This window comes from Lethenteron reissneri, chromosome 34 (assembly GCF_015708825.2).
Source record: "Lethenteron reissneri isolate LAM-NWPU_2019-01 chromosome 34, ASM1570882v1, whole genome shotgun sequence".
NCBI classification, from domain to species: domain Eukaryota; kingdom Metazoa; phylum Chordata; class Hyperoartia; order Petromyzontiformes; family Petromyzontidae; genus Lethenteron; species Lethenteron reissneri.
Window position 1 is genome coordinate 4,765,475 of NC_083812.1, and position 25,921 is coordinate 4,791,395.

Here is a 25,921-nt window from a genome sequence, read left to right on the forward strand (position 1 = left end):
GAAGGGCGCTCCGAGCTCGGCGGTGAAAATTGAAGCTGCGTCCAATTTGGTGAGCACGGGAGAAGCTCACAAGGTGCGCTCCTGTTCATCTTAGTTGCCTTGGCCCTTTTTGGGGGACCCACTGAGGCGTGGCCGTTTCCTTCACCGATCGCATCCAGTGTTTGACGGGTTTAGAAGCGGCGCACGCAAGACTGTACAGAAAAACACTCGGCCTCCGCGCTTTGTGCAAAAACCGACATGACCAAGGAACTGGTTGCCGTCAAAATAAAAAGCTGACTCCATCCTTGAAAAGGAACTGTATGGGTCAATGGGCTTTACTCGAGTAATACACGTCTAAACGTATTCTTCTGAACTTATTTAATGTACAGTATTGTCACATTTGTGCATGTTCTTAACTACTGCGAACGTATTAACATAACAATTAAATTCATAATATTTTACGAGTTGCCAATGATCACGTACGAATTGGTATTCGTTTGAATGCATTGCTATTCACGAATAAGGTTAACATTATTAGGTTAAAATATTTGCAACACGAGTTCGGTGGTGTTACTATTGGCAAGTACCCAAGCCACACCGCTGCAGGTGGCAAATGGCGAGACCACATTTCCCTGCCGAGTTGCGTCACGAGTCACGGAGCGGTGACGCGGCCTAGCGGTGGTAACTCGGCAGCGGCGGCGGCACTGCATTCACCGCTCCTTTACAGAGAGGCTCACGGTTCGGACCCAGCGGCCGCCCCGATTAATACTGCGGGTGCGTTAAACGTAAAAAAAACCAATTAGCGTACTACCATCTTTTTCACGCGACGGCAGGCGTTAAAGCTGCAGTGACGCAATTCGGAAGAGCAGGCTATCGTGTGCACGCACCATTTGTCAAATTGAAAAAAAAACACGTACGCGCAAATAACTCAATTAGAATACTGCATGGCAATGATCGGCATCATAATATTATGCACAAGTTAGGGCAAGAATTTCAAAGCTTACAAACACAACTGTACGAATGGGCATACACGTAAGAAACAAGACAAACACGAGGTAAACATAACAAATTCTTGAATAAAATTACCACCCTGGAGGTAGGAGAAGAGGGGTGAATGGTTCCGTGCCTATTAACGAGGTCTAATTTGCTGGTAAATGGAATCGTTTTCCAAAGGACACCACGAAATGTGAACTCTGACCTCCAACAGAGCAAGGTAAATCATAAAATGAGGGCCAATCTGCATAATGGGTCACATAATGAGCAGTTGGTCAATCCAATTTTGGCTCTGTACAAATTCGAGCACCAATTTATTCAGTCAACTGCAGGACACAATAAAAAGAGTCATTCGAAACTGCATTCAAATGTACGACTATGCAATGGCGGAGCCACGATTTTCAGGTAGGGGGGGCAACCCCTCCAGCAATGAAAAATGATAGAGGAGTTGTTAGTAAGTAAGGACTTGTCCCTTGCTTTTTATTCGACGCGTGTGCGGCGATGGTGCAACCATCGATCGAGGGTCTATTTCGAACCGTTGTGTGATCGGCATCGCGCTCGCTGAAGGTGAATGCCTTCAGGGAAGTCGTGGACTGTATACGCAACTGCGCACAATTCTGTGAGTCACTTATCACTGCTTTGCCGTTACTTATTGCCAAGTATGGACTCAGACTATTGTCCTATCATCTCATAGAGTCCCTGGCACGTAATAATATGCTACACAGTGGCAGTGGGGGTCGCAAAATGCCGATTTATTGCTAATAAACCCCAATGATCCGATCGACATTAGGGATTTCGATCGGATCATTGGGGAGCAACGTGCCACCCCCCCCACTGGCTCCGCCAGTGCGACTATGAAGCTACTTGTGGTCCGTTGTACGCGATGTGAATTAGATCAATTACGACAAGGCATCGCTCCACACATGCGTAGCAGCTTAGGCAGGTATGTGCAGTACAGATAGTAAGCTCACCTAGGAATTAGAATTAGTCCAATTCTGTTGAGCACACTCAGGACAGTACTGCGTTCCAACGCGGCAAAAGCGGCACATTCATCACGCACTGGCACGGTTGTCTTTCGCCGCTTTCCCCGCAGCAGTAGTTTCATATCCGTTCGAATTTAAAGCTTTCGTGACTGCAGGGATTCATCTTCTTGGTTCTTTCGGTAAAGTCACGTAGAAGGGAAATAATACAAGAATAAAAATAAAACATAATAAAATAATTCTCACGACGTTTCGGCCACAACGCAAGCAGCCGTCCTCAGGTGAAGAACAGGTCTGTCGGAAAGACAGCGTCTGAAAGCGTCTGAATGACAACGTCATGACAGCGTCATTCAGACGCTATCTTTCCGACAGACCTGTTCTTCACCTGAAGACGGCTGCTTGCGTTGTGGCCGAAACGTCGTGAGAATTATTTTATAATGTTTTATTTTTATTATTTTATTATTTCCCTTCTACGTGACTTTACCGAAAGAACCAAGAAGATGAACCAAGAAGATAGTTTTATATCAGTTGTCTCTCTGGTGCGTGTATTGCTTCCTTCCATCGTGCTCACCAAGGGCCTCTCCAATTGTGTCCGTCCAAACAAATGGTGGTCGATTGAACATTAGCAGAGCATCGTGTAACGCGACAGCACAATGAGTCTCGCATTATCGGCCCGTCTTCCGTGTTCGATTCTCAGCGATGGCTACAATCGGTGGCGAGCGATATCTGAAACGGTCCTGATTCCCCCCCAACCTTCACCAACCCACACTGACCAGCGTGGTGGGGTATGGCGAAACAACCCCCACGACCGATGTGTTGTGGGGAGGCCTTCATTCAGCAGTGGAGCGAGAAAGGGACGTCGTTATTTTTTTGCGGTGTGAATGAACATTGGTTTTTCTCCGGCTTAGAGCACGAGTGGGTCAAGAGCCGTATTGCGCGGAATCTCACGGTCATGCTCAGAATGGGCGACAACGACGTTCAATGGCACATTCAGAATGCAGTCGTACCCCGGCGTACGTCGGGGATGCGTTCCTGAAGGATGCGACGACGTATATCGAAAAGACGTCAATCAAAGCGATTTGCAGGGCGGTAGTGGGTGGAGAGGCGACGGACGATGCTGCCAGCGATTTGAGTTGCGTGGGTATTTGCCAAACGACGTGAAGGGGGGGGGGACGTAAATCGGGGTATCACAGTAACACAATTAAAACCTTGGAAGCAACATCGATGGAATAGAACCTTCATCGGGTGTGCTGCCACGGCATAATGGTGAGCACACTGGACTTGCAATCCCAGAGGTTGCCGGTTCGATTTGATCTCCCGGCACGGCATTTAAAACATTGTGCCAAGTTTCTTAAATCTCGCCGCCTGCCCGCCAAGCAGTGAAAGTGGGTAAACCACGGTTCGTCGATCGGTCGGCAGGTTACGTGTGTGTGGTGGGGTAAAGTACAGTATGTGTACGCGCACGTCTTATGATAGCGTCCGTGTAACCCGGCGGAAATGCCTTTCTCTGATGCCGAGCAGATTTGGTTCGTGACAAGACGGTCCTTCCGCCAGCAGGGGTTGTAAGCAAATCAATTGCGGGGCTGTAAACTTCCCCGAGTAGTTCACCGTCAACCACTGTCGCTCTCAGCGTGGCCATTATTCCCAGACACAGAATGCTTGATCGGACTTCGGGAGAGGGAGTTCCGTATTGGGGAGACGACTTTCAGACGAGGCAGGATATACCGGGTGGGATGAACATGAGCAAATCCGTGCCATCTCATTCCATCAAATTCCACCGCCTGTCAATGAAGACAATGGTGAAGCCAAAGGCACTTGCACAACCAAACGGACGCTAAGATCAGTGTCTGGCCACACACGACTTGCACGCACACACACGCACGCACTGGCTGAGCCCTGGTGCCAAATGCGTCGTGAATGGGGAGTGCTTTTTTCTACAATTGCAATAGAAGTGTGAGCGGGAGCACACGGCTGCTGTTGGAATCCCCGACCAAAACATCTGCAACGAATCTGCCCCGTCTATATGGAGTGAGTCGCCGTGTGACCCAACAGCCGTACGCACTTACGTCAGCCTATCTATCTCATCTGTCATCAAGTGTTCTCGCAAGATACAGTTGGCTCGTGCCTCTCTCTGTAAGATGTCAAACTTAATCTGTTCTGCCGGAAGCTTTGTTGAGTGGGCTTCTGTGCTATAGGAGGGCAAAAATGGTGTGCATCGTGTGGCCGATGAAAGTACTGTAGCGCAGACCTAACATTGAGCTGATTTCAAAGTCGTCTCTTGACGTGCTACAACAAAAAACGAAGCTGTAATACCGTATTTACCAAGTCGGGAAAAATCATGAATGAATGCGCATGGATTATGTAACGCCTTCCAACATGCTTTTGTCATCGGAGGCATTTGATCAGCTCCATTGAATAAACGATCGGTAGCTATAATGGACAAACGCGTATTTGCACAAACCTTTTCAGACTAGTTGGGCCTCCAGATTTTGGAAAACATTGGATTAGTTTGGCTATTTTCAATAGGGTTAGCCCTTAAAAGCAACACAATTTTGTTCTACAGGTTAGTTCACACCGAATCATCCTCAGAAGAGTTACACAGTCGCTTCCCCCCGCTATGACAGACAGAGCTGATGGATGCATCATTAAACCTTAGTTGAAAAGCATGAAAATATACTCAAATGTTTAATGGACCTTTCTCGAAAAGGTACTGACCATGTGCCGTATGCCTACAATGACACCGTATTGGTCAGCTCAACAGGACTTCTATCAGAGGTGGGACAAAGTCATTGTTATGCAAGTCCAAGTCGAGTCTGAAGTCATCAAATTCATGACTCGAGTCTGACTCGAGTCCAAGTCACATGACTCGAGTCCACACCTCAGAGGTGGGACAAAGTCATTGTTATGCAAGTCCAAGTCGAGTCTGAAGTCATCAAATTCATGACTCGAGTCTGACTTGAGTCCAAGTCACATGACTCGAGTCCACACCTCTGACTTCTATACTGTGGGACTTCTCGGCTCAATGCTATCCAAGTCATATCTGCTGCCCATGTACACCAAAGTGTGGACCACACAGTAAACCACTGTAGTCTGTGCTCCTGCAACGGAGGAGGAATAGCAGCACGACACAAACTCTCTCCTGAAGCCCTTGCGTGGCCAGCAGACCTTGAAATTGGTATTTAGCTCCTGAACATATTGCCACGCACAGGGAAAGATTAGAATCTGCTGCAACTTGGTGTGCCTGAGATCTTCCCGTTCAGCTGACTTTCTTGGCTGAGGCAGTGGTTTTTAAAATAATTAATCAAGGGACAGTTTTGTACAGATTCATCTGCGCAGGCTATGTAGGTGTGCGCAGCCATTTCGTTAATCCACTGCTGGATGTTAAGGATTTCTCCATACCCTATCGCGGGAGGGTTCACCGTCACCTTTTTCCACAGACCAAACCCAGAAGTAGTTCTAGATTTGAAGCTTTCGTGACTGCAAGGATTCATATTCTTAGGGTTTTTTCGGTAAAGTCACGTAGGTAAAACATTTAAATTAATAAAAGTAAAATAAAACAAAATAAAAAATCACGACGTTTCGGAAGCAACACAAGCCTCCGTCTTCAGGCGGAACCGTCACAGCCACGACAGCTGTCGTGGCTGTGACTTCCGAAACGTCGTGATTTTTTATTTTGTTTTATTTTACTTTTATTAATTTAAAATTTTTACCTACGTGACTTTACCGAAAAAACCTAAGAACCAGAAGTAGTTCTCAATAAGCCGAGGTCAATCAAGACCGTGCATTATACAGCCGTGCGTAATACGGTTCAATAAAATACCGCGATCAGACATCGGTGCGAATTTGTTTTTTCCACCTGAACACACTGTGAAGGAAGTCACAATTCTCGGAATGTCCGGGTCAAACCCAGAGAGGAGGCAACTCTATATGGATTTCTACTTGACCATATTTCACCATGCTGATTAGTGCAGGTTGGTGAAAGTGGGCAGCATAGATGCAGGATGGAAGTACAGTACAACATTTTTCTGTACTAGCTTCTGCTGCCGACCACATAGCTCCGCAGATATTATCTCCTGTTATGCATGGTAGTTGCCCAACCAAGCACTATCCAGGCTCAAATCTGCTTAGCTTCTGAGATAGTGTATGATGAAATCGGGCTCATTCCAGGTACTGTGGTCATCAGGCCGTAGCCATATGAAACGTATCGACGATGTTAAGCTCAACATGAAGAACACCAACTTGAGTCCAAAAACACCGATAAATATCATCATCACCACCACACTACAATGGAGCAAGTGTGAGTTTGTCTGTTGCTCTGTTTGTCTATCTGGATGGGTTTTTTGTTCACTAACAGCCCGATTTTTTGAAGCGCGTAGCATTTGTGAAACAATATTCAGTTAAATATTGATGGCGTCTTTTTAAATGTCTGTAAAAATGTTGATTTTAAATTTTGGAAACATGACATCCGGTTGACGACTGTCTGATTTTCGATACCCATTTACGTCTGTGTGAAGGCCACCGTGGATTGATTTACGATATAGAAACTTCACTTATGGCCCATCTTCCAACGCGACTCTGAACACATTTGAACAATTTAATTGAAAGTCAGTGAGTTTTATGCTCATCGCTTAAGCGGAGGGAAAAAAATATAGGTTAGGAACAAATAACTTTAAACAATTATTTTAAAAAATGTTTCGTGTCAATTTCGGTTTACACATGTCTTGTTCACTCCTGTACCTCGGGGACTGCATCCTAACATGTTTTAGCATTAAGAATGGGCAAAACGTTGTTTGTGAAATATAATTGAAACAAAAATCATTAATGCTATTGTCTATTTATTTCTTACTTTGAGTAGTTTAGATTCTACTAATTGTAGGTTCCAATTGGAAGCCCCAAGGCCCCCCAACCCAATCCCTCCACAGGACCCAGGAGATGTCTAGAAGTCTTCTAGTACTCCACTCTATAATGTTGTACAAATACTTCAGGACTGCAAGCTATCCGCAACACACGTAAATAATATGTAAGTGATAAATATACACTCGTGAACTATGAAGTCATCTTTGAGTGGGTGTACCATTATGACTTACACCTTCGCCACACAATGAAATCTAATCTGAACACATTTCTAAACTAAAATCCATTATACAGTAGGCCTTCTACAAGCTGCCTGCAGTGAATGTGGATAGCAATGTTTGTGGCTATACTGCACTGTATGTATATTTTCCTAAAAGGTTTCCATATGTAAAACAAAACACTTGATAACAGTTCCTTTCAATACATTCGCGTTAAGTGCGAACAGAAATGGCCCACAATTCACGTCTGTTTTTCACATAAATATTAGATAATACACATAAGCGTTTTTGAAATGTGAAGTACATGGTACTTAACACGTTGACTAATGAACAAGTACATTGCAGTGTGCATAAAGCAATTTTCGCATCGCTTTGTGTGTTTAGTTTTGTTTTCTTTCCTCCGCACCTCCGATTAGCACGGTTGGCTACGACCGGTGCGAAATAAGTTCAACATACATATTCATAGGTATACTTACAAAATACGGTCAGAATTCGTGTAAGTGGTCATATACATCGGAATAAAGAAAAGGACGTACAATATTTTACGTTTAAAATGTGACTTGGCACAACATCAGAAATAATTTCAGAGGATAATAATAATAATGTATTTCCAAATAGTAGTTTAATGTTGTTACAGGCTTGACTGGCAAGTGCACATAGGCGATAGTTCTTGGCCGTTCCAGGGCAATAAACAGTCAGACTGGCTCAGTCTCACAAATATTAACTCAACATCTGTGCCGCAGCATATGCCGCCTGTTTTTCAGTCAACGGTGCCAAGTTAGCCGGGAGCCCTAATTCTTCCCTCCCTGCCGAAACCCACGATCACGAGTTGGAGAGGCAATAACGCATGAACCATATCTGCTCAGCATCAGAGAGAGAGAGAAAAAAAGGATTTTCTACTTTTAGATGTTTTAAAATAGTACCAAGAAGTAATGTAATTCAAAACTGCCGTTTCGCGATTGTGAAAGCTTAAAAAAAACGCCAAATTGGAAAGTGCCACATTGGGAAGGCTGGGTTTTCATGACATTTAGACTTTATTTTATGATCGCCCAACTTCTCTTTTTCGCCCACAGTGAACTGCCAGAGCGTATAAACCGATACAGCAAACGTGGCCCTTTCAGGCCAACTGGTCCCTTCAACGTTTCATCAACTGAACTCTTGATGCACATGACGCTGGGTTTTCCAGCGAAGAGACCAATTCGGCTCCAGTGAGATATGAGCGCTCGGGCACGCGAGAATCAGGAAGGGGCCCACTTGGGCACGCATATCCAAAACACACAGCACGAACCGCACAACAAACAACTGCCTTACCTATTTTATTGGTGCCCATTTTCCCCAGGTCAAGCGACTGTAACCGTTGCTTGAGTGACATCTTTCAGCCGTCGATTCGCAAAAAAAAAAATGACGGAATAAATTAAACTGAGGTTTAAAAAATATATATAAAATAAAAACAAAGCCAAGCATCCTCCGGACTCAAGCGGGCTCCATAATAACAGCAGCAGCCGTTCCGCGAGAAAAGAGTCACTGGCAGCTTCGAGAAAAGGCGATGGAAGTTGTCAAGAACATCGCCCGTTACAGTAGTGCGAGGCAGGTTGAAGGAAATGACGGCCTTGGAGCCAATCGCATCCGTCATCAGGAGACCGCAATCCCACAAGCACGAAAAGTCAGATACAGGGCTGTGCGCGTATGTGTGCGTGTGCAGAGTGAGCGCACGACAAAGACAAGGATCCCCCGTATAGCCTTAACAGACTGCTGTGGCAAGTGCCGTTATCACGCACCAGCGAGAGAGCGCGTGTCCTCTCTCTCTCTCTCTCTGTCTCACAGCTGATTCCCGCAGAATTAAACCCGCGTGCCCCTGATCCGGAGCCGCCAGTTGCCCATTACAAATCCTCCCAGGATTGCCAGGAAATGAGGGGAGGGGGGAAGGGAGGATTCATCACCGCTGCTCCCCAATGACAGATGTCTAAACAAAAGCTAATGTATATCAATGTAGTCCTTGTGTACCTCGGAAATTACTTTGTCGTCAAGCTAAGATTATTGAAACACTTACTTGAACCGTCGTGCCGGATACTTCGTGCGCTCATTATGAAGCAGAGTGCGGTCCGCCTGTGACATATACCACGACGTAGAGAGCACGCTGCCCAGCCAATGCTGTCCATCAAGCAACAACGACAAACCTAACCATCGCAACAAATTGTTGCACCGTTAACAGCAACATCTCGGGTGTGTTAAAAGTGCAATGAAACATTGCGCGACTTCACGCGGTTTTTTTTTTTATGGAAACACCCCTCCACCGCACCGCACAACTTCTGGAGCGAAGGGCAAGTCGTGGCATTTCTTCGTTTAAAATACTGTAACGCTTCACGCACCACCATAGCCATTATTACTACCCCACGCATCGAGACTGTTTCCCATGGGCCGGAAGCTCGAACATAAACTCTCCGTGGCTTTTGCGAGCTTTGCCATCATTTCAGTGCCCGCGTTTTCGAGCAGCGGTGCCCAACGCGTTGACAGAGAGAAGCCCACGGCAGAGCCCTGTGACCTTGCCACGCCCGGCGCAATTTGCAATGCGGCCACGCGGCTGCCGCACTGCCACGGCTCCAACCCCGCTACAGCTCCAGCAAGGGAAGTCGTCGAAAGTCGAACGCAATGACTCACGGCAGCCGCCGCAGCAGCAGCAGCAGCGACGGGTACGACGGAAGATTTCACGCGTGCACGCAGTTCGCCAACGCAGCCCCCCCCCCCACCATTCGACTCGCCCACACAGCCCAGATTCAAGCCGGATGCCACCCGTGTGGGTTTGCACCGAGAGAGAACGAAAACCCCAAAACAAATGCCAATGCCAAGGCCTTCTTTCTTCACCTGTCCACCTTTCACACGCGTCTTTCCCGTTTTTCATGCATCGCTTTGTTGTCTTTCCCCGCACCTCCGATTAGTACGGTTGGCTACGTGCGGTGCGAAAGAAGTTCAACGTACAACCAACACCACAGACATCCGACAGCAAATTAAATACGACGCAGTGCAGTGGCGGGTCGGATACACGCGCGATCCAGAGACTTGGGAAGTTACAGGTTGGTCGATGGCACAAACAGCAGCCATCATGCGCATGAAACGCCAACCCCAACAGCGGAATGAGTTGCCTGTCGGAGGTAGGACAGGAGGTAGGATTTTGAGCTATCCAAGTGGAGTTCCGCGGCAGATTGAACACGGTTTGCGGACAACGATCCGTAGAAGAGGGAGTGTATCATGCAGAGCTGCAGGGAAATTGCGGGCGTAAGATTTTTTGTTGTTGAATTTACCATTTTTGTTTTGCATCGCCACAGACTGACTCTGCTGAAACGATTCGTTTTCGACTTCAACGTACAGTATATGGCAGATTTGCATTATTTGGGTCTTGGAAAAACTCTGAACCTCATCGTCCGCGAAGTCGTTGTGGATTCATTTATCCGCTAGTCATGTGCCGCATCTCCCCTGTAACTCGCGCATCTTTCGCAGATGAGTGGAATCGAGCTATAATCCACGTGTCGATGCGAAAACATGTTTTGTGGCTTATAGAACAACAAACCTCTGCGGGTCATTGCAGTTTGGGGGGGGTCAACCGCTAAATTAATGAATTTTCACACATACTGCTATTCTGTGCCTCTTCCGTAATCACTCACTATCCCCATATCTCGCTCCACCAACATCGACCTGGCCCTCGGTCACCCTCTAACTCTTACCCTGCAATGATATCTCCATAACCCGTTGTTTCCTTTTTGTAACCGTAAGAAGCGTGAACCATCATCACGTGAACTCTGGTCATCTCGCAGCGGTGGTTTCTGGCTCGCCATCGAACAAGACGGTCACCGGCATCACGCGCTTTCAGATGCGCTTCTGCGGCCGTCTGGAACGCTCTTCCTTCCGATATTAGGAAGGCATTGGAGCTGCGCACTTTAAAATCTAGATTGAAAACTCATTTCTTGAGAAATGCTTTTAGCGTTTAGTTTGTTGTCCTTTCTCCACACCTCTGATTAGCACGGTTGGCTACGTACGGTGTGAAAGAAGTTCAACATACATACATACTTAACCACGTGGCATATTTTTTTTATCACCCACAACTCACAGCGCCCACATTACAAGGCGGGGGGGGGGAAAAAACTGTATTTCAGGAACCTTGATGCAACACTGTACCAGAATTTCGATTTAAAGCTTTCGTGACTGCAGGGATTCATATTCTTGGTTCTTTCGGTAAAGTCACGTAGAAGGGAAGTAATAAAATAATAAAAACAAAACATAATAAAATAATATAATAAAATATAAATAATATAATATTATATGTTTTGTTTTTATTATTTTATTACTTCTCTTCTACGTGACTTTACCGAAAGAACCAAGAAGACTGTACCAGAAAGCGCGTGCAAATATTTCTCCAAAAGGTGGCGCGCGATTATATTTGATGCAAGGACCGGCCACTTGCAGTGCCAAGACAGAAGGCTGAAAGCACAACGCAGTTACATCGTGCTCGTCATCCGTCCTGTGTCCATCACCCCAACGTGTTACCCCCCCCCCCCCATGTGCTACCGTGTAACTCAAACAGGTCTCTTTACATTACGCCAATGGCAAAGATCAAGAGATACACCGGTGATAACCATCACAGGGGGGCTTTGTATGCACTCTTGCCGAAACTATTTTTATTTACCTTGGAAAGCTTTGCGAAATTGTCCAGAACTTATTCCAATGGAGCGGCCTACTTTGGTCAAATTTGAAAGTGTTTTTTTTATTTTGGAGGAAGTTAGAGTATCTGGAGTAAACCCACCCACACGTGCACATGGAAGAACGTGAAAACTACCTGCTGATCGTCGGTATAAATCTACTCTTTGATTGGCTTCTACTGACACCTCACGTACAAGTCAGCGGTGACGTGAAGTGCTTACAGGAAAAAAATATGACCTCATCAGCAAAAAAATAAAGTAACAGAAACTCAGACATCAGCGGTTATGCGAAAAGATGCGCATTCGAAGTCTCCAAACATATCCTGTAGAAACTAATGGAAATTCAATTGTACAATACGTGTGGAGGTCACCTGGGAACTGATACGCTAGGGACAGCAATTTAGGGCCCACCAAGACTGTATCCATTAAAAATACATTTACATTAATGGCCTTTGTAGTCACCGTGGTTCTGAAAGTTCACAGGACATTAGCGCACACTGGGTGATCATTCTGATTCCTTCAAAAAAAGCAGCAGGTATTTCGTTAAATGTTTTTTTCATTCTTCACCGGGTTACACGAATTAAAGACATCCCTCGGTAAGACAAGAAAAGTAATGTCCCCCATAATTCAATGGCCTTTCAGTTATTTTATTTTTAAATAGTTTTGCCTGGATGTGCAGTGGAGACGTGTCCATCGTGCGCCCACCCGCACGCCCCACCCACCGTTCGACTCAGCTCAGGGATTAGAAGTCAGACGCGGGTGCCGAACGCGGAGCCGCATCTGGACGTGGGATCAAAGAAGAGCGGAAGTCATTGCCGCGATTTCACCGAATTCAACTCTCGGGGTGTCTTTACCGAACTCGCAACAGCTGTTGGTTCCGACAGAGTCTCTGCGAATTGCGGAGGTCAAGGGTTCAGCGAACTAAATCGTGATGGCATCGGCGCTAATTGTCCACCTTTCCTCAAATGTAGAAACTGAAAAACAAGACAAGGTACAGTAAAAAAAAACACGTTTAGACATCATTTCTAAATTGTGTAATGCCACTCGTAGAATTTGGGAAACACGTTTTAAATTATAAATGAAAGCCACAAAGATTTGAGGAACCTTTTTTCGCGTCGAAAAAGTTGCACCCAAAACGACAAATGTCACTCGACTGTGCAATTCCGCACAGATACAGTGCCATTGACCGGGAGGTGTTCACAAAGGTTATTCAGGCGAAATGTAATTTAAGGATGAATTAATGTTCGGTCTCTATTTAGATATTATTTCAGTCTGGCTAATCTACTGTGACTTGTGAGCCATGCAGTTACATTTGGTATTTTTACCACAGGGCAGTGACCCATGCAGAATGTGGCCAAGTGAAACAGCGTGTCACCTTTCTATCCCTGTTATAAATAATTTCGTGAAAATGTACAGCTCCATGTCAATCCACTGCTGGACGAAGGCCTCCCCCCTGCCTTGTCCATCGGTTATGGGGGGTTGTTTACCCATACTTCACCACACTGGTCAACGCAGGTTGGTGAAGGGGGTGCCAAGGACCGGTTCAGATTTCAATCACCACTGATGTCCCGACGATTCGCTCTACTCACTGGGAGCTTCTTCAGGAGCCAATGTTAACCTTGGCCGGGAATCAAGTCGTAGTCTCTGTGCCGTCACTAACTGTGCTCATTATTTATATTTTAAATCACTGAAAAAAAATAAGAGATAAAAATAGCTTACAAAATATCGAGTTTAAGCTTAAAAACTATTTTTAATTTAGACCTCTCATCCCCCAACTTTAAATGTCACGAGCAATATGAGCAATATTTACAATGTCGCACGTGCTGCGTACAGCCCAAAGTATAGCGGCTAATACTACCTCCTTCACATTTCCATAAAAGCATTTAACAAGCATCCCCTGATCCATACTGGAGGGCAGATTCGAGTGCTGCTGGTGAGCATTTGCTTTAGTGATTTAGTCCAGTTCTGGGGGATAATACCTTTGCCCTGGTGCCATTCTTATGACCTGAAGGACATCACCACAGCGATGGATAAAGGAATGTGACCGAGTCACTCATGAGAAGGCCTTAGTCAGGAAACAATAAACTGGCAAATGCCTATTTAAAATGGTAAAAGTTACAATCGGCACTGGAAATAAAATAATAAACCTTGCATCGGTGGAACAATTGCCAGGCCAATACAGGAACCATCCCATTGGGAGAAACCATTCGTGTATAAGTTGGACTCAACGCCAACATGTGAGCCACAGAGACAATAAGCATCTAATTGTCATTGTTCCAGCTGAAGAGATACGTCCAACACAGGATGCTCGTGTAAGCCAAGCGCTACTTGTTCTTTTTTCTTCGCAAAAAATCGTGTTCTTCATAAGGCCGATTGATGACCATGTGAAGCAACGGCTAGAATTTTACATCGAGGCCGTTCATCCAGACAATTTGCACCAGGAATAGAAGACATTAAAAAGTAAAATAAAATAAAAATCACGACGTTTCAGAGGCAACACAAGCTTCCGTCTTCAGGTGGTACCGTCACAGCCACGACAGCTGTATCAAGTAAATGAGAGATTGCAGAAGCCACCTGCTTCTGCAATCTCTCAGTATGTCTGTGATGCCTCATTCGTATTTGTGAAGCCGGAAATGAGTCCACGTTATACTGTCCCATGGTCTGTTCTGAGTTACCGCGGTCGCACACCGGAGAGTTTATGAACGTCCATGAACGTTGTACAAAAATGAACATTATGATCCACTGTGGACACCCTAGCCAAAGCAAGCACCACACCGTCCAACACAGCCAACCTTTGATCATTCACGGAGAGGCAGTGTGACGGGCACCCACCACTACATCGCCACTGCAGCCACCATGAGTGGCTTGTCTGCCTCATCCTGACTCCCAGGGGGGGCTGGAGGGGGCTGAGCCCCCCCCACCACCACCACCACCCCTGCTGAAAGCTCAGCCACCCTGCTAAATTACTAAATTGTGACAGTCAAGTAAACGAAACTATAATTTGACGTAGAGCTTTCGTGACTGCAGGAATTCATATTATTTGGGTCTTTCGTTAAAAGTCACGTAGATAGGTTCAAATTAATAATAAAATAAAATAAACTACGACGTTTCGACCACAACACAAGCGATCGTCATCAGGAGGACGATCGCTTGTGTTGTGATCGAAAAATAGTTTTTATTTTATTTTTTATTTGAACCTATCTACGTGACTTTACGGAAATACCCAAAGAATATAAACTATTTTTTATTAGACCAGGTAAGGCCCACTGAGCTATATAGCTCTTAAATTTCGATTTAAAGCTTTCGTGACTGCAGGGATTCATCTTCTTGGTTCTTTCGGTAAAGTCACGTAGAAGGGAAGTAATAAAATAATAAAAATAAAGCATAATAAAATGCTGAAAGCTCAGCCACCCTGCTAAATTACTGAATTGTGACAGTCAAGTAACAGAAACTATAATTTGACTTAGAGCTGTTTTATTTTATTACTTCCCTCCTACGTGACTTTACCGAAAGAACCAAGAAGATATATAGCTCTTATTTTTTTTCAGATGCGACCTGGCCACAAATGACAGCTCGACGCAATGGCTTATTGCGTGGACATCATTCATAGCAGCCGAATACTCTCAAACGCGCGTTTCTAAATAGAAACAGAAGCATATTGGCGATGGGTGGCCACGCCACAGCCTTTCTTCACACAGACAGAGAGAGTTCGAGCAAAGAAAGCGCGACGGACGAAAGCAGATACTATCGGTAACTCTTTCTGTTCAGCGCTTAACGCGTGTTAAAATTTTTGTTTAAAAATTTACCGTGTCGTGTGTCTCCCCCCTCTCCCGCTCCCGTCTCCACCCTGTTGACAAGGTCACGTTGACAGCCCTGCTGCATCCAAGAGACCGGTGCAGAAGAAACCCGCAAATTCCGTTTAGTTTGGCGACAGCGTCGCGGCTTTACAGTTTGAGTCGCACGTTTTCACGATCGTGTTTTTCAGAATGTGTGCGACGAGATTTTGTTAAAAATAGCCCTTCCAAGCACGGACTCCCGTTGTGTGTCATGTGCGCCTGAATTCCAGGCATTTGCCCACGCATTAACAACGCGGTTACGTGGAACACAATATGCGAGTACTCGACAACAGAGCTTAAATAACATTCAGTTGTGATAGCTCGTAGCGAAAACACGATTCCAGTAATTTGTGCACTAGCGATATGAGTGACGGTGGAGAAGTTGGTGAAGTTGTTCGCGTCCTGCGCTATGAAGCCGGTCGACCGAGTTCGATTCCCAGCCACGGCTAACACCAGTGGTGAGCGATACCCGAACCGGTCCTGCCACTCACCAACCCTCAACACTTACAACAACCCACACTCACCGCCATGTACTATGCTTGCCATTGCATCGCATTCTATCACAATCAACCGTAATGAACAACGCACACGAAAGTCTGCTCACCACACCACAACAAAGACACAGGTCACCCGTATAGCCTCAACAGACTGTTGGGGCAAGTGCTGTTAGCGAGCACCTATGAAGGCCGGCACGGCACGCGAGGGGGTGGGTGGCCAGCAACCACGCCCGACCGCCTTTGTCTCCCCAGTGGCGATGTTTACACACCGCACCAGGTACCCATTTGAGGCTGAGTCGACCATGACCAGTTCAGATAATCGTCACTGACTTTGCCCATGAGCGAGAATCGTTCACTGCATTACTATTATAGAGCTTCAACTCAAGATTACTTTAGCAGGCTGTACTGCGGTGTGCCCGTTACTATAGCAGGGGGTGTTCTACGGTGTGCCCGTTGAATTCGTACTCACGTCGATGCTGGGACATTCGTGTGCAGGCAGCCTCCAAACCTGAACGGCCAAGAGACGCGCCACGGCACATCCGTCCCCTGACCTCTTCCCTCCCTGACCACTCCCCTCCCCATGCGCCAAACAGACGGAAAGTTCACATCGTCAAACAATACACCTACGCGTGGTGAGGCCGGTGTAAACACAACGCTGATGGTGAAAATAATAATTAACGCCGCCGTGTATCGAGGGCACAATAATTCCTCCTTTTTGAGATTGGCGAGAAATGCTGCGACTGCACTTGCTAATTTCCTGCTCTTTGCAAAACGTTTCCACTTGTGAGTGGTATACAGTGGAGAGGGGCCCTCAACTCGAGCACACAATAGATGCTAGTGGCTGCTTGCGTGCAGCGAGTCAGTAACGCCATTCGATGGCAAGCTACCTGCACCATTGATGTGGTATGTGCGCGCACACACACACGCACTACCTTACGTATGGAGCAAGAACTTTAGGTATTGTGGGTGGTTAGAACTTCGTGAACTGAGTTTGATTCCCAGCCATGGCTAACATCTGAAGCACTTCTGTACCTGCCCCCACCCCCCCCCTTGATTTTACCAATCCACAGTAACCAGCACGGTGACTGCAGGGATTCATCTTCTTGGTTCTTTCGGTAAAGTCACGTAGAAAGGAAATAATAAAATAATAAAAATTAAACATAATAAAATAATTCTCACGACGTTTCGGCCACAACGCAAGCAGCCGTCCTCAGGTGAAAAACAGGTCTGTCGGAAAGACAGCGTCCGAAGGATGGCGAAGTATGGTGAAACAACCCCCCACGGCTGAGGTCAGCGTGGGTTTGACCTCTTTGCAGCAGAGTGGGAAGAAGGGGCCCGGGACAGTTTCAAATATCACTCGCCACTGATGTGAGCCGTGGCTGGGAATCTAAACTCAGGTTGCCGGAGTTCCCCGCTGTTTCACCCCCCTCCTTCCCACTCTCCCCCGCCACCACTTCGCCAAGCCGCCCACTGCCCCGTGCGGTGAAGTATGGTCAAACAATGCCCACGACCAATACGGGCTAGATCGACAAAGGGCTGTGAATTATAAAATCATTCATATCAAATATTTCCTGCTTACGTAAAAAAGAGACTGTTTAACACGTCGGCTTTAATATTATCCATAATAACGGTTTAGTTGGGTTAGATCGCATACATATAAATGTGTCACTGAACCCACCGCCACCCAACACCGCCAATTATTAAGATGTGTCACTTAAACAAAACGTGCCAAAGAATTACTCCTTCAGCACACCGGTGTGTTGGAGAGTAAACCCACAACATTTACAATTCGAGTACGGCGTTCCGCTGGTGATTACAACCAGCTCCATCAGGCGTTAGCCACGATTCTGGCTAAATCAGACTCCCAAACATAACTCTCGTCAATGGTGTTACTCTTGGATAAAATCACTCCCTACCAGTGGCGTTACTGTTAGATATGTCACACATGTGGAGGGGAAGGTCTTAACGTTTGAACTAGGAACGAGCAGAGTAACATTTTTCTCGAGCCTGGGACAAAGGTAATGTCAAAATGTGGCATTGCTGCAAGCCGACATGTGGAAACCAATGGGCAGCTTACCCAAGTAAACAAAGCTGTCAAAGTTTGTCGCGTCCACTGTACGAGCTACTGTGGGCCCTTTGGCACCGTTTCACGGTCACAGCCGTTGCGTGCACGCCGAGGCAATACGAGGATGGGTAGTAAATAGTCGTAATAGTAACCACGCACGCGGAGAGCTCATCCGTGCACTAATTTTGGTCTGCGAGCTAAAAGCGGACGGGCGGACAAACGAAATATTTTCAATGCATCGGTGATGTGGTCATGTAATCGTGACAATGATGAGAACACACAGCACTTAAATTACTCAAAAGTAATCCGATGATGATGGGTTTTTTTCCTTCTCAGTAATACTATCTTGTTATGCAGCCAGCCGTCAATAGGGGTCTTGAGTGAGCGTTCGCAACGAAGCAACGAACACACAAAACTTTTTTTTTATTTTCTCCGGATCAGGCCATTCCCTCTCAAAATTAAAACTTGCAGTTTGGAAAGGTCATTTGCTTTTGCTGATTTATTTTCTTCCACATTGCTCCTTCTAGTTTCTGCTGTTGGTGTTCGAGTTAAAAGCAAGATGATGAACAACCCGACATTTTTCAATATATTTTTCTACTATAGTAGTACGATCTTGATCATGATGATAATGACGAAACATATTTCGATACATTAATAATGAACGTCGTTTTATTACGATTTCAGAAATATTGTGATTCCGACAGCAAACAATAATTAGTAGTTTCTCGTGAGTAATCCCGAAGAACCGATGAACCCAGGACAATGTCTTGTTCACTCTCAAATATCAAACTGCAAGTTTGGAAAGAGGAATTGTTTTTGCTGGTTTTTTTGGCATATTGCATATCCTTGTACTTACTAGATTTGGTCCTCAAGTAAAAAATCATAATGAAAAATACATTTTAAAAAATCAGCAATCTTAAACTGACTTCAATTCGTACCCATGTGCTCTTGATCCTGACAACGCATCCCAGTGTTCCATCACAGCTGTGTGTTTATGCTGATCAACGGTGGCCCGCTGATGAAAGTAGTTGTGATAATGCCCTAGCAGGTGGGCTGCGTGAAGACTGTCATTTTACTCCCCTCTGAGTGTGTCTCATCATCACCCAAACTAAGCAGCTCCTGGATTGAGTCCCCATCTCTCTCTACGCTCAACAAGACCCCTTCAACTGGTCCACAAAGACATTGCGAACTGCCAAATAGACCACTTGAATATGCTGTCAACTCCCCCTGCCCATGTTCAATATCAGGCTGAAGACCATTATTTGTTTTACCGCTGCCTATGATTGAGTACCTCTCTCTAATCATCAGATAAGCGTGCTGCTTCTGTACAGCGTACACTCTTGAGATGCAGGCACATTGAGATTCAATTAGATTTGTACCATACCGGTTGGCACTGCAGAAATTTGCACAATTTGAAATTGATGTTGTTGGTCAGTAAACCACACAATTGAAGAATTGACTATCTAATAAAGCCACCAGGTGTCTGTGCCCAAGATATTTTGATATATCTCCCAAAAAAGAGGGAAAAGCGTGGCCATTGAATAGCGAACGCGTCACTTACGTTGGGCATAAAGTCGGTGACATTTTCATATCATCACGTTGCAAGGGTTAAAATGAATCCTATTCGAGGTGTTTCTGAGTGCCCACTGACCTCGTGGACCTAAAACAAAGTTTCAACAAATTTCAGGGAGCAGTTCGTGAACGGGCTGCACAAAAAGTCGCTGTCGCGAGCGATGTTTCCTTTGCGACTTTCCAATGAAATATTTTGTATGTGTCGGGGACTTTTGTTGTTGTTGTTTTACATCCACTTAAGCAATTTCATTACAGGGTCGTTAAACAAACAAACAAACGCGTGAAAAGATTCTCGAAGGTGCCCTGATCGGACGAGGCAAAAGCACAACGCGCAGGGGAAAACCACAAAAAACATATTGGTGGCGAGGGAGGAAAAAAAAACCCGCCTGAGTTTTCCTGTCGGCAAAGTCACTTTCACGGGCTTAAAAAAAAAAAAAACATTCATAACATTATCATTGACCAGCATCGGTACACCTTCCCCCTGTTTCCCACAAGCCAGTTTTGAACACCTCTTTGAAAGCACTGGGGTGTATCATAAACAAAGGCCTGGCTTTGTCACACACGGTTGTGAAAAACGTAACGTGAGTAATGGCATGCTAGCGGTGTTCTAGTATTAGCTCACAATATTTAGAATTCGGGTAGTGGAGCGTTAGTACAGTGGTTAGCGTATTGCACTTTAAACCCGGTGGCCGAATATATTTTCCATGGTGAACTTCTTTCGAACCATACGTCGCCAAACGTGCGAATCAAAAAGCAGTTCTAAATAAATTAGTTTTCAATCTAGATTCAAAAGTGCAAAGCTCCGGTGGCTTCCTAATATCGGACGGAAGAGCGTTCCAGACGGCCGCAGCGTGCGATGCAGTGACCGTCTTTGTTTGATGGCTAGCGGTGAGTAACTTCTGCAACCTGGCTAAGTACGTCCAAACAACCCTCGTGACCGATATGGCATGGGGAGGCCTTCATTCAGCAGCGGATTGACATTACAATATCGATAATTCAGCAATAATAGGCTTCCATGCTACCCATATGTAGAGCAACCTCTCATAGCCATGGCATGTTCACAATGGAACTTACAATGTACTGCCACAAATCAGCCAGGGGCTCCAAATTTATTCACATAGCCAGTTATATTACTTCTGCACTATGCCACAATGCTGCTACATCACATGATGTCATAATATTGGGCACAAGTGTGGGAAAATAAATGGGAGCATAGAAGCACTTTTCTCTGCTGACCACCATGTACTCTCATGGCCATCTATGACAAGAAATGTGTGCTTGGTGGTCACCCATCCAAGCACAACACAGGCTCAACATCACTGCTTAACTTCCAAGATCTAACGATAGCAGGCACAGTCCAGGTGATTTGGTCATGAGAAATGTGTTTTTTTTTTTAATTAGGGATGCAGTATTAGGATGACAATGGACTTGTACTGGTAACAGTAGGCGAGACCGGTACAATTGAATTACAATCCCATGCAGATTTGTATAATTATGTTCTGACCACATCTCAAGGTGCTGGATAGGAAAGATAATGCGCACATCAAGATGACTCGACTCAAACCATGGATTTTCCTGTGATATTTTGTTTTGCTGTTGTTGTTTTTTAAAGGGGAGAAACTGACCTGTCGAGTCATACGGGGCAGAGAGGGGGAAAAGGAGTTTGCAAACCGGCAGGATGGTAATAAAGACATTTCACAGCGAGACGCAGTGATTCGGCGGAGGAGGAGAGGAGTGGTGGGTCGAGACAGGTCCACCAGGTGGGGCTGTTGTGAGTGACCTCTCAAAGGATGGTGTTTCTAAATCTTGACTTAAAGCTTTCGCGACTGCAGAATTCATATTCTTTGGGTCTTTCGTTAAAGTCACGTAGATAGATTCAATGAAAATAACAAAAAATTAACGAAAAACTACGACGTTTTGTCCCCTTCCTGATGATGATTGCTTGCGTTGCGATCGAAACGTCGTAGTTTTTTGTAATTCTTTTCGTTATTTCTTTGAACCTATCTACGTGACTTTACCGAAAGACCCAAGAAGATGGTGTTCTAGTTAAGATAGACCTCGTCATGTTATTGGCCTTCCCGTGAAAGTGATACAACTGCCTTGTCTACCAACGGTCGGCGTTTATAAACAATAAGAAAACATCTTCTTGGTTCTTTCGGTAAAGTCACGTAGAATGGAAATAATAAAATAATGAAAATACAACATAATAAAATAATTCTCACGAAGTTCTATTTTTATTATTTTATTATTTCCATTCTACGTGACTTTACCGAAAGAACCAAGAAGATGAATCCCTGCAGTCACGAAAGCTTTACATCGAAATAAGAAAACAATCAACAAAGTCCACACCACACAACCCCTTTGACACTGCCAAGAGCCGCGAGCTTGTAAGCCGTGAGCAGCTGCTGTATTTGCACGATGCAACCCAGCGTCGGGACATCGTCTCATTACAGCCACGGGCGACTTTTTCACCGCCCTGAATGGGTCCCATACGGCCGTGGCTACAATGGAACGAAGTGAAAATCTCTCACTCGGACGCCTTCACAGCCACCCCGAGACCTCCCCGAGGCACAAATCGGACTGTTGTGTTGCTGCAGCGGTTTCTAATACGAACAACTAAAAATGGTATTTCTAGATTTGAAGCTTTCGTGACTGCAAGGATTCATATTCTTGGGTTTTTTCGGTAAAGTCACGTAGGTAAAAATTAAAATTAATAAAAGTAAATAAATAAAATAAAAAATAAAATTAAAATCACGACGTTTCGGAGGCAACTGTATCAAGTCTTACTTGATACAGCAAGCGTTCTGTGACGGTTCCAGCGTGCTGTGACGGTTCCACCTGAAGACGGAAGCTTGTGTTGCCTCCAAAACGTTGTGATTTTTATTTTATTTTACTTTTATTAATTTTAATTGTTTACCTACGTGACTTTACCGAAAAAACCAAAAATATTAAAATGTTATCTTCATTAGGTAATTCACGTTTGAAAAAAAATCTTTATATATTTTTAAATACAACAAAACAATTTATAGAAAAGTATTTTGTATGAGAAAAAACATTTTCTCGTCTCCAGCTGCTTGGTGGAACGGCGCCCCAACGCCCCTAGTGGACGAACCGCGCCTAGAGGAGAGGAATCAGAGGTCGCAACCGGGTACCCGATACCCGTACCCTATCCGATACCCGGCTACTTGTACCCCACGGGTACCCGTTTGCGACCCTGGTGCGGCCGGGTACGGGTACGGGTAGGCCGTGAGTCACTGGTGAGTCACCGTTTGTCCCTCATTTCCCAACGTCTTGTCTCTTCTCACAATTCAAGTTCCTAGAATCAACCCACCCGGGCCTGCAACATGGCTTCATCCCAGAGGTCGCAATCAGGTACCCGATACCCGTACCCTACCCGTAACCGGCCGGTCAGTTTTTCCCCTTTAAAAAAACAACAACAGAAAAACAAAATATCACAAGAAAATATATGCTTTGAGTCCAGTCCTCTTGATGTGCGCATTATCTTTCCTATCCAGCACCTTGAGATGTGGTAGGGTACGGGTACGGCCGGGTACGGGTACCCGTTTGCGACCCTGGTGCGGCCGGGTACGGGTACGGGTAAGGAATCAAAACCCGTTTGCGACCTCTGAGAAGAATGTCGCCAGCAGAGAGCTACATTTCAAACTACAGAGCAGCAATTCTAGATTTGAAGTTTTCGTGACTGCAAGGATTCATACTCTTTGGTTTGTTCGGTAAAGTCACGTAAAAAAAAAGACAGAGACGGAGCGAGTTAATTCTAAATCATAATTAAAAAAAAACTATTTGGGACGGGAAGCAAATTTCACAAGCCGGACAAATAATTGGTAAAATATTTGTCGCGAAAGCCTACGTATTAAACAAATCATTGCTCGATTGCGAACTCGGGAGGGCTTATATCAGGGAGGGATGCGACACAAATCCTTGGTCGTACGAGGATGGAGCACGTGATCGTTTGGAGATTGAATTTAATGGGGAGCAGTTGGCAGAAGGTAGACCACGGAGGAATGCCATGACTGCGAGAATTATTTGCACAAATTAGCAGGACATGAATTAAATTATTAGTATTTGTTCACCCACAATTGAATTATGTGTATCAAACGCAAAGATTACGACATTAATAAACTGTGATTTGGCTTTAGCGCAACGGTGGTACGAAGCATCCTAGCTGTGGTACATGGGTGTCCAATAGGAATAAACATTTTCAAATTTGTGTTTTTATCAGACAAGGCGTTCATGGGTCGACGGGAATAATATTAAAAGGACAAGTTGTTAATTCACTCCAGATATTGTTGAATGAATTTCAACACTTACTTTCAGAAGGGTCTCGTGTTTGGCCAATTATATTTTTGTATTTGCATTGAAGGGATATCCATAGTGCCTGGAGATAATTCACACGTGCTGGGGGAGAACGATGAACTACACTCCGGACAGAACGTCTGAAACGTACTCTCTGCACCACTTCTTACAAGCGCCGACTCACTGACCTGCAGGAGGATAGTGTCACATGCAGGCTCCATCTATGCATTAGCCTCCAACCCCACCTTCAAGTTTTGCTGGATTAAAGCATGGACACCTCAACACCCATATAGGGAGAGGGACTTCCTTTCCTCGACCCATTTGCCCAGACAATGGCTTTAGGTCTGACAATGCTGTACCATCACATTCATTGTACAAATACAACTACAGCCCTTTTGTCAATCTCCTATTGGGAGAGGGCCTCCCCACACCACGCAGGCCCTGTGGGCTATTTGACCATACTTCACCCCACTGGTCAGTGCGAGTCGTTGAAGGCGATAGCCTAGATGTGGGAACAACAACGGAGTTTTCCGCACTGCTCTCTGCTGCCAATAGCGTAGCCTCGCAGCAGCCCATTCCATGTTTCATTCATGGTGATTGCCCATCCAGGCACTGCCCATGCTCAATTCTGCTTAGCTTCTGAGATCTGTTGAAATTAAGCACATTCGCAATGATTTGACCCTTGTTTGTCAACAATGTTAGTTGACAAAAAATTCAGAAAAGCTAAAATTCAAGCAATCGGTGCAAGCGGGTAACAGCTCCAAATGTGGCCACAAGGCTAGCACAGAACTAACATTGTCACTGCAGGATTGCATGTACACTGTACAGTACTATAAAATACCGCATTGAAAAAAAAATTGAATGCACCACAGACGTCCACGCATAACATTAGTAGTCCACATTTGCCAGGTTATTTCCTGATAACCCATGAGGATGTTGAGTCCAGAATTATTCCAAGTTCCTTAAATAGAGCAATTCATTATTTTTCAGAGTATGCACATTAATCATATTTACTCCACCTGAGGTGGGTACTTCAGAAACTCGAGCAGAGCTTATGTTGGCTCCACAAATTGGACGAAAAATCGTACCCTGTGTACTTGGCCTGACCCACAGTGTGTGGAATTAAAGCATCTGGCCACATGATTCCTGTGTTTACAGCCAAGTGTGTGAGTTCATCTCTCCAGATCTTACATTTTAAAAAAATAGGGAATTGATACAAATACACTATTTTAAATTTTACGAACCTATTTACAGTTTCTTTGGTCAGTTCATGTCTGGATTGTGATTTCCTGTGCCCCATGTTGGTTATGGGAGTTGCTTGGCTGTGGGGCATTGCGGTGGCGAGATGTTAACTCCCTCGCCTGATATGCAGGAGGTCGTAGGTTCGATCCCGACCGTTGACGCCTGCTGTATATTTGGAGTTTGCATATCTCTCTCTCTCCGTGGTCGCGTGGATTTTTCTCCAGACCCTCCGGGTTTTCCCTCCACATTTAGAAACGTGCGTTTAGAGTTTCAGATATTACTCGCCACAGATGTCAGCTGTGGCCAAAAAGAAAACTCAGGCCGCTGGGCTCATGGACCCAATAATGTTAACCACCGCGGCTCTGTTCCACCCTATAAACTTACGCTATTTGTATAAACTGTCTTTTTTATGAAGACATTTATGAACCCATAAACATACACTTCAATGGGCGCTGGCATGGCACTTGCTCCACAGGTTCACAGTTCGAAATGCAGAGGCCACCCTGGTTATTACCGCAGATGTACGTACCGTAAGAAATAATACGCGCCGTCTGCTTCACAGTGGACGGTAAAGAGCTTGGGGGCGTCACGTGTAAGAGTGGGCCATCGTTTGTTGGCGTCATGGTCCAATTTTTCCGAATCCGAAATAGTACCCGTAAATTGCTCAACTAGGAATGCAC

The 25,921-nt window shown here is 45.3% G+C and overlaps 1 protein-coding gene across 5 annotated transcripts in view; it reads right to left on the reverse strand.

Moving 5' to 3' along the window:
- LOC133350570 (rho GTPase-activating protein 24-like) overlaps window positions 1-25,921 on the reverse strand; it is a 101,819-nt gene that overhangs the window by 69,346 nt on the left and 6,552 nt on the right. Inside the window, exons 1-2 of one of the 5 annotated variants that reach the window (XM_061565046.1) lie at window positions 16,518-16,555; window positions 15,522-15,588 (exon numbers count right to left, since the gene is read on the reverse strand). The exons of 2 other annotated variants lie outside the window; for them this stretch is intronic. Coding sequence is in view for 2 of the 3 variants with exons in the window: in XM_061565039.1 (XP_061421023.1) it covers window positions 8,336-8,396 (61 nt within the window). In the remaining variant the exon portion in view is untranslated. Of the gene's footprint in view, window positions 1-8,335; window positions 8,668-15,521; window positions 15,589-16,517; window positions 16,556-25,921 lie in introns of those variants that run through there. 2 more of the 5 variants (XM_061565042.1, XM_061565039.1) reach the window with 2 other exon arrangements.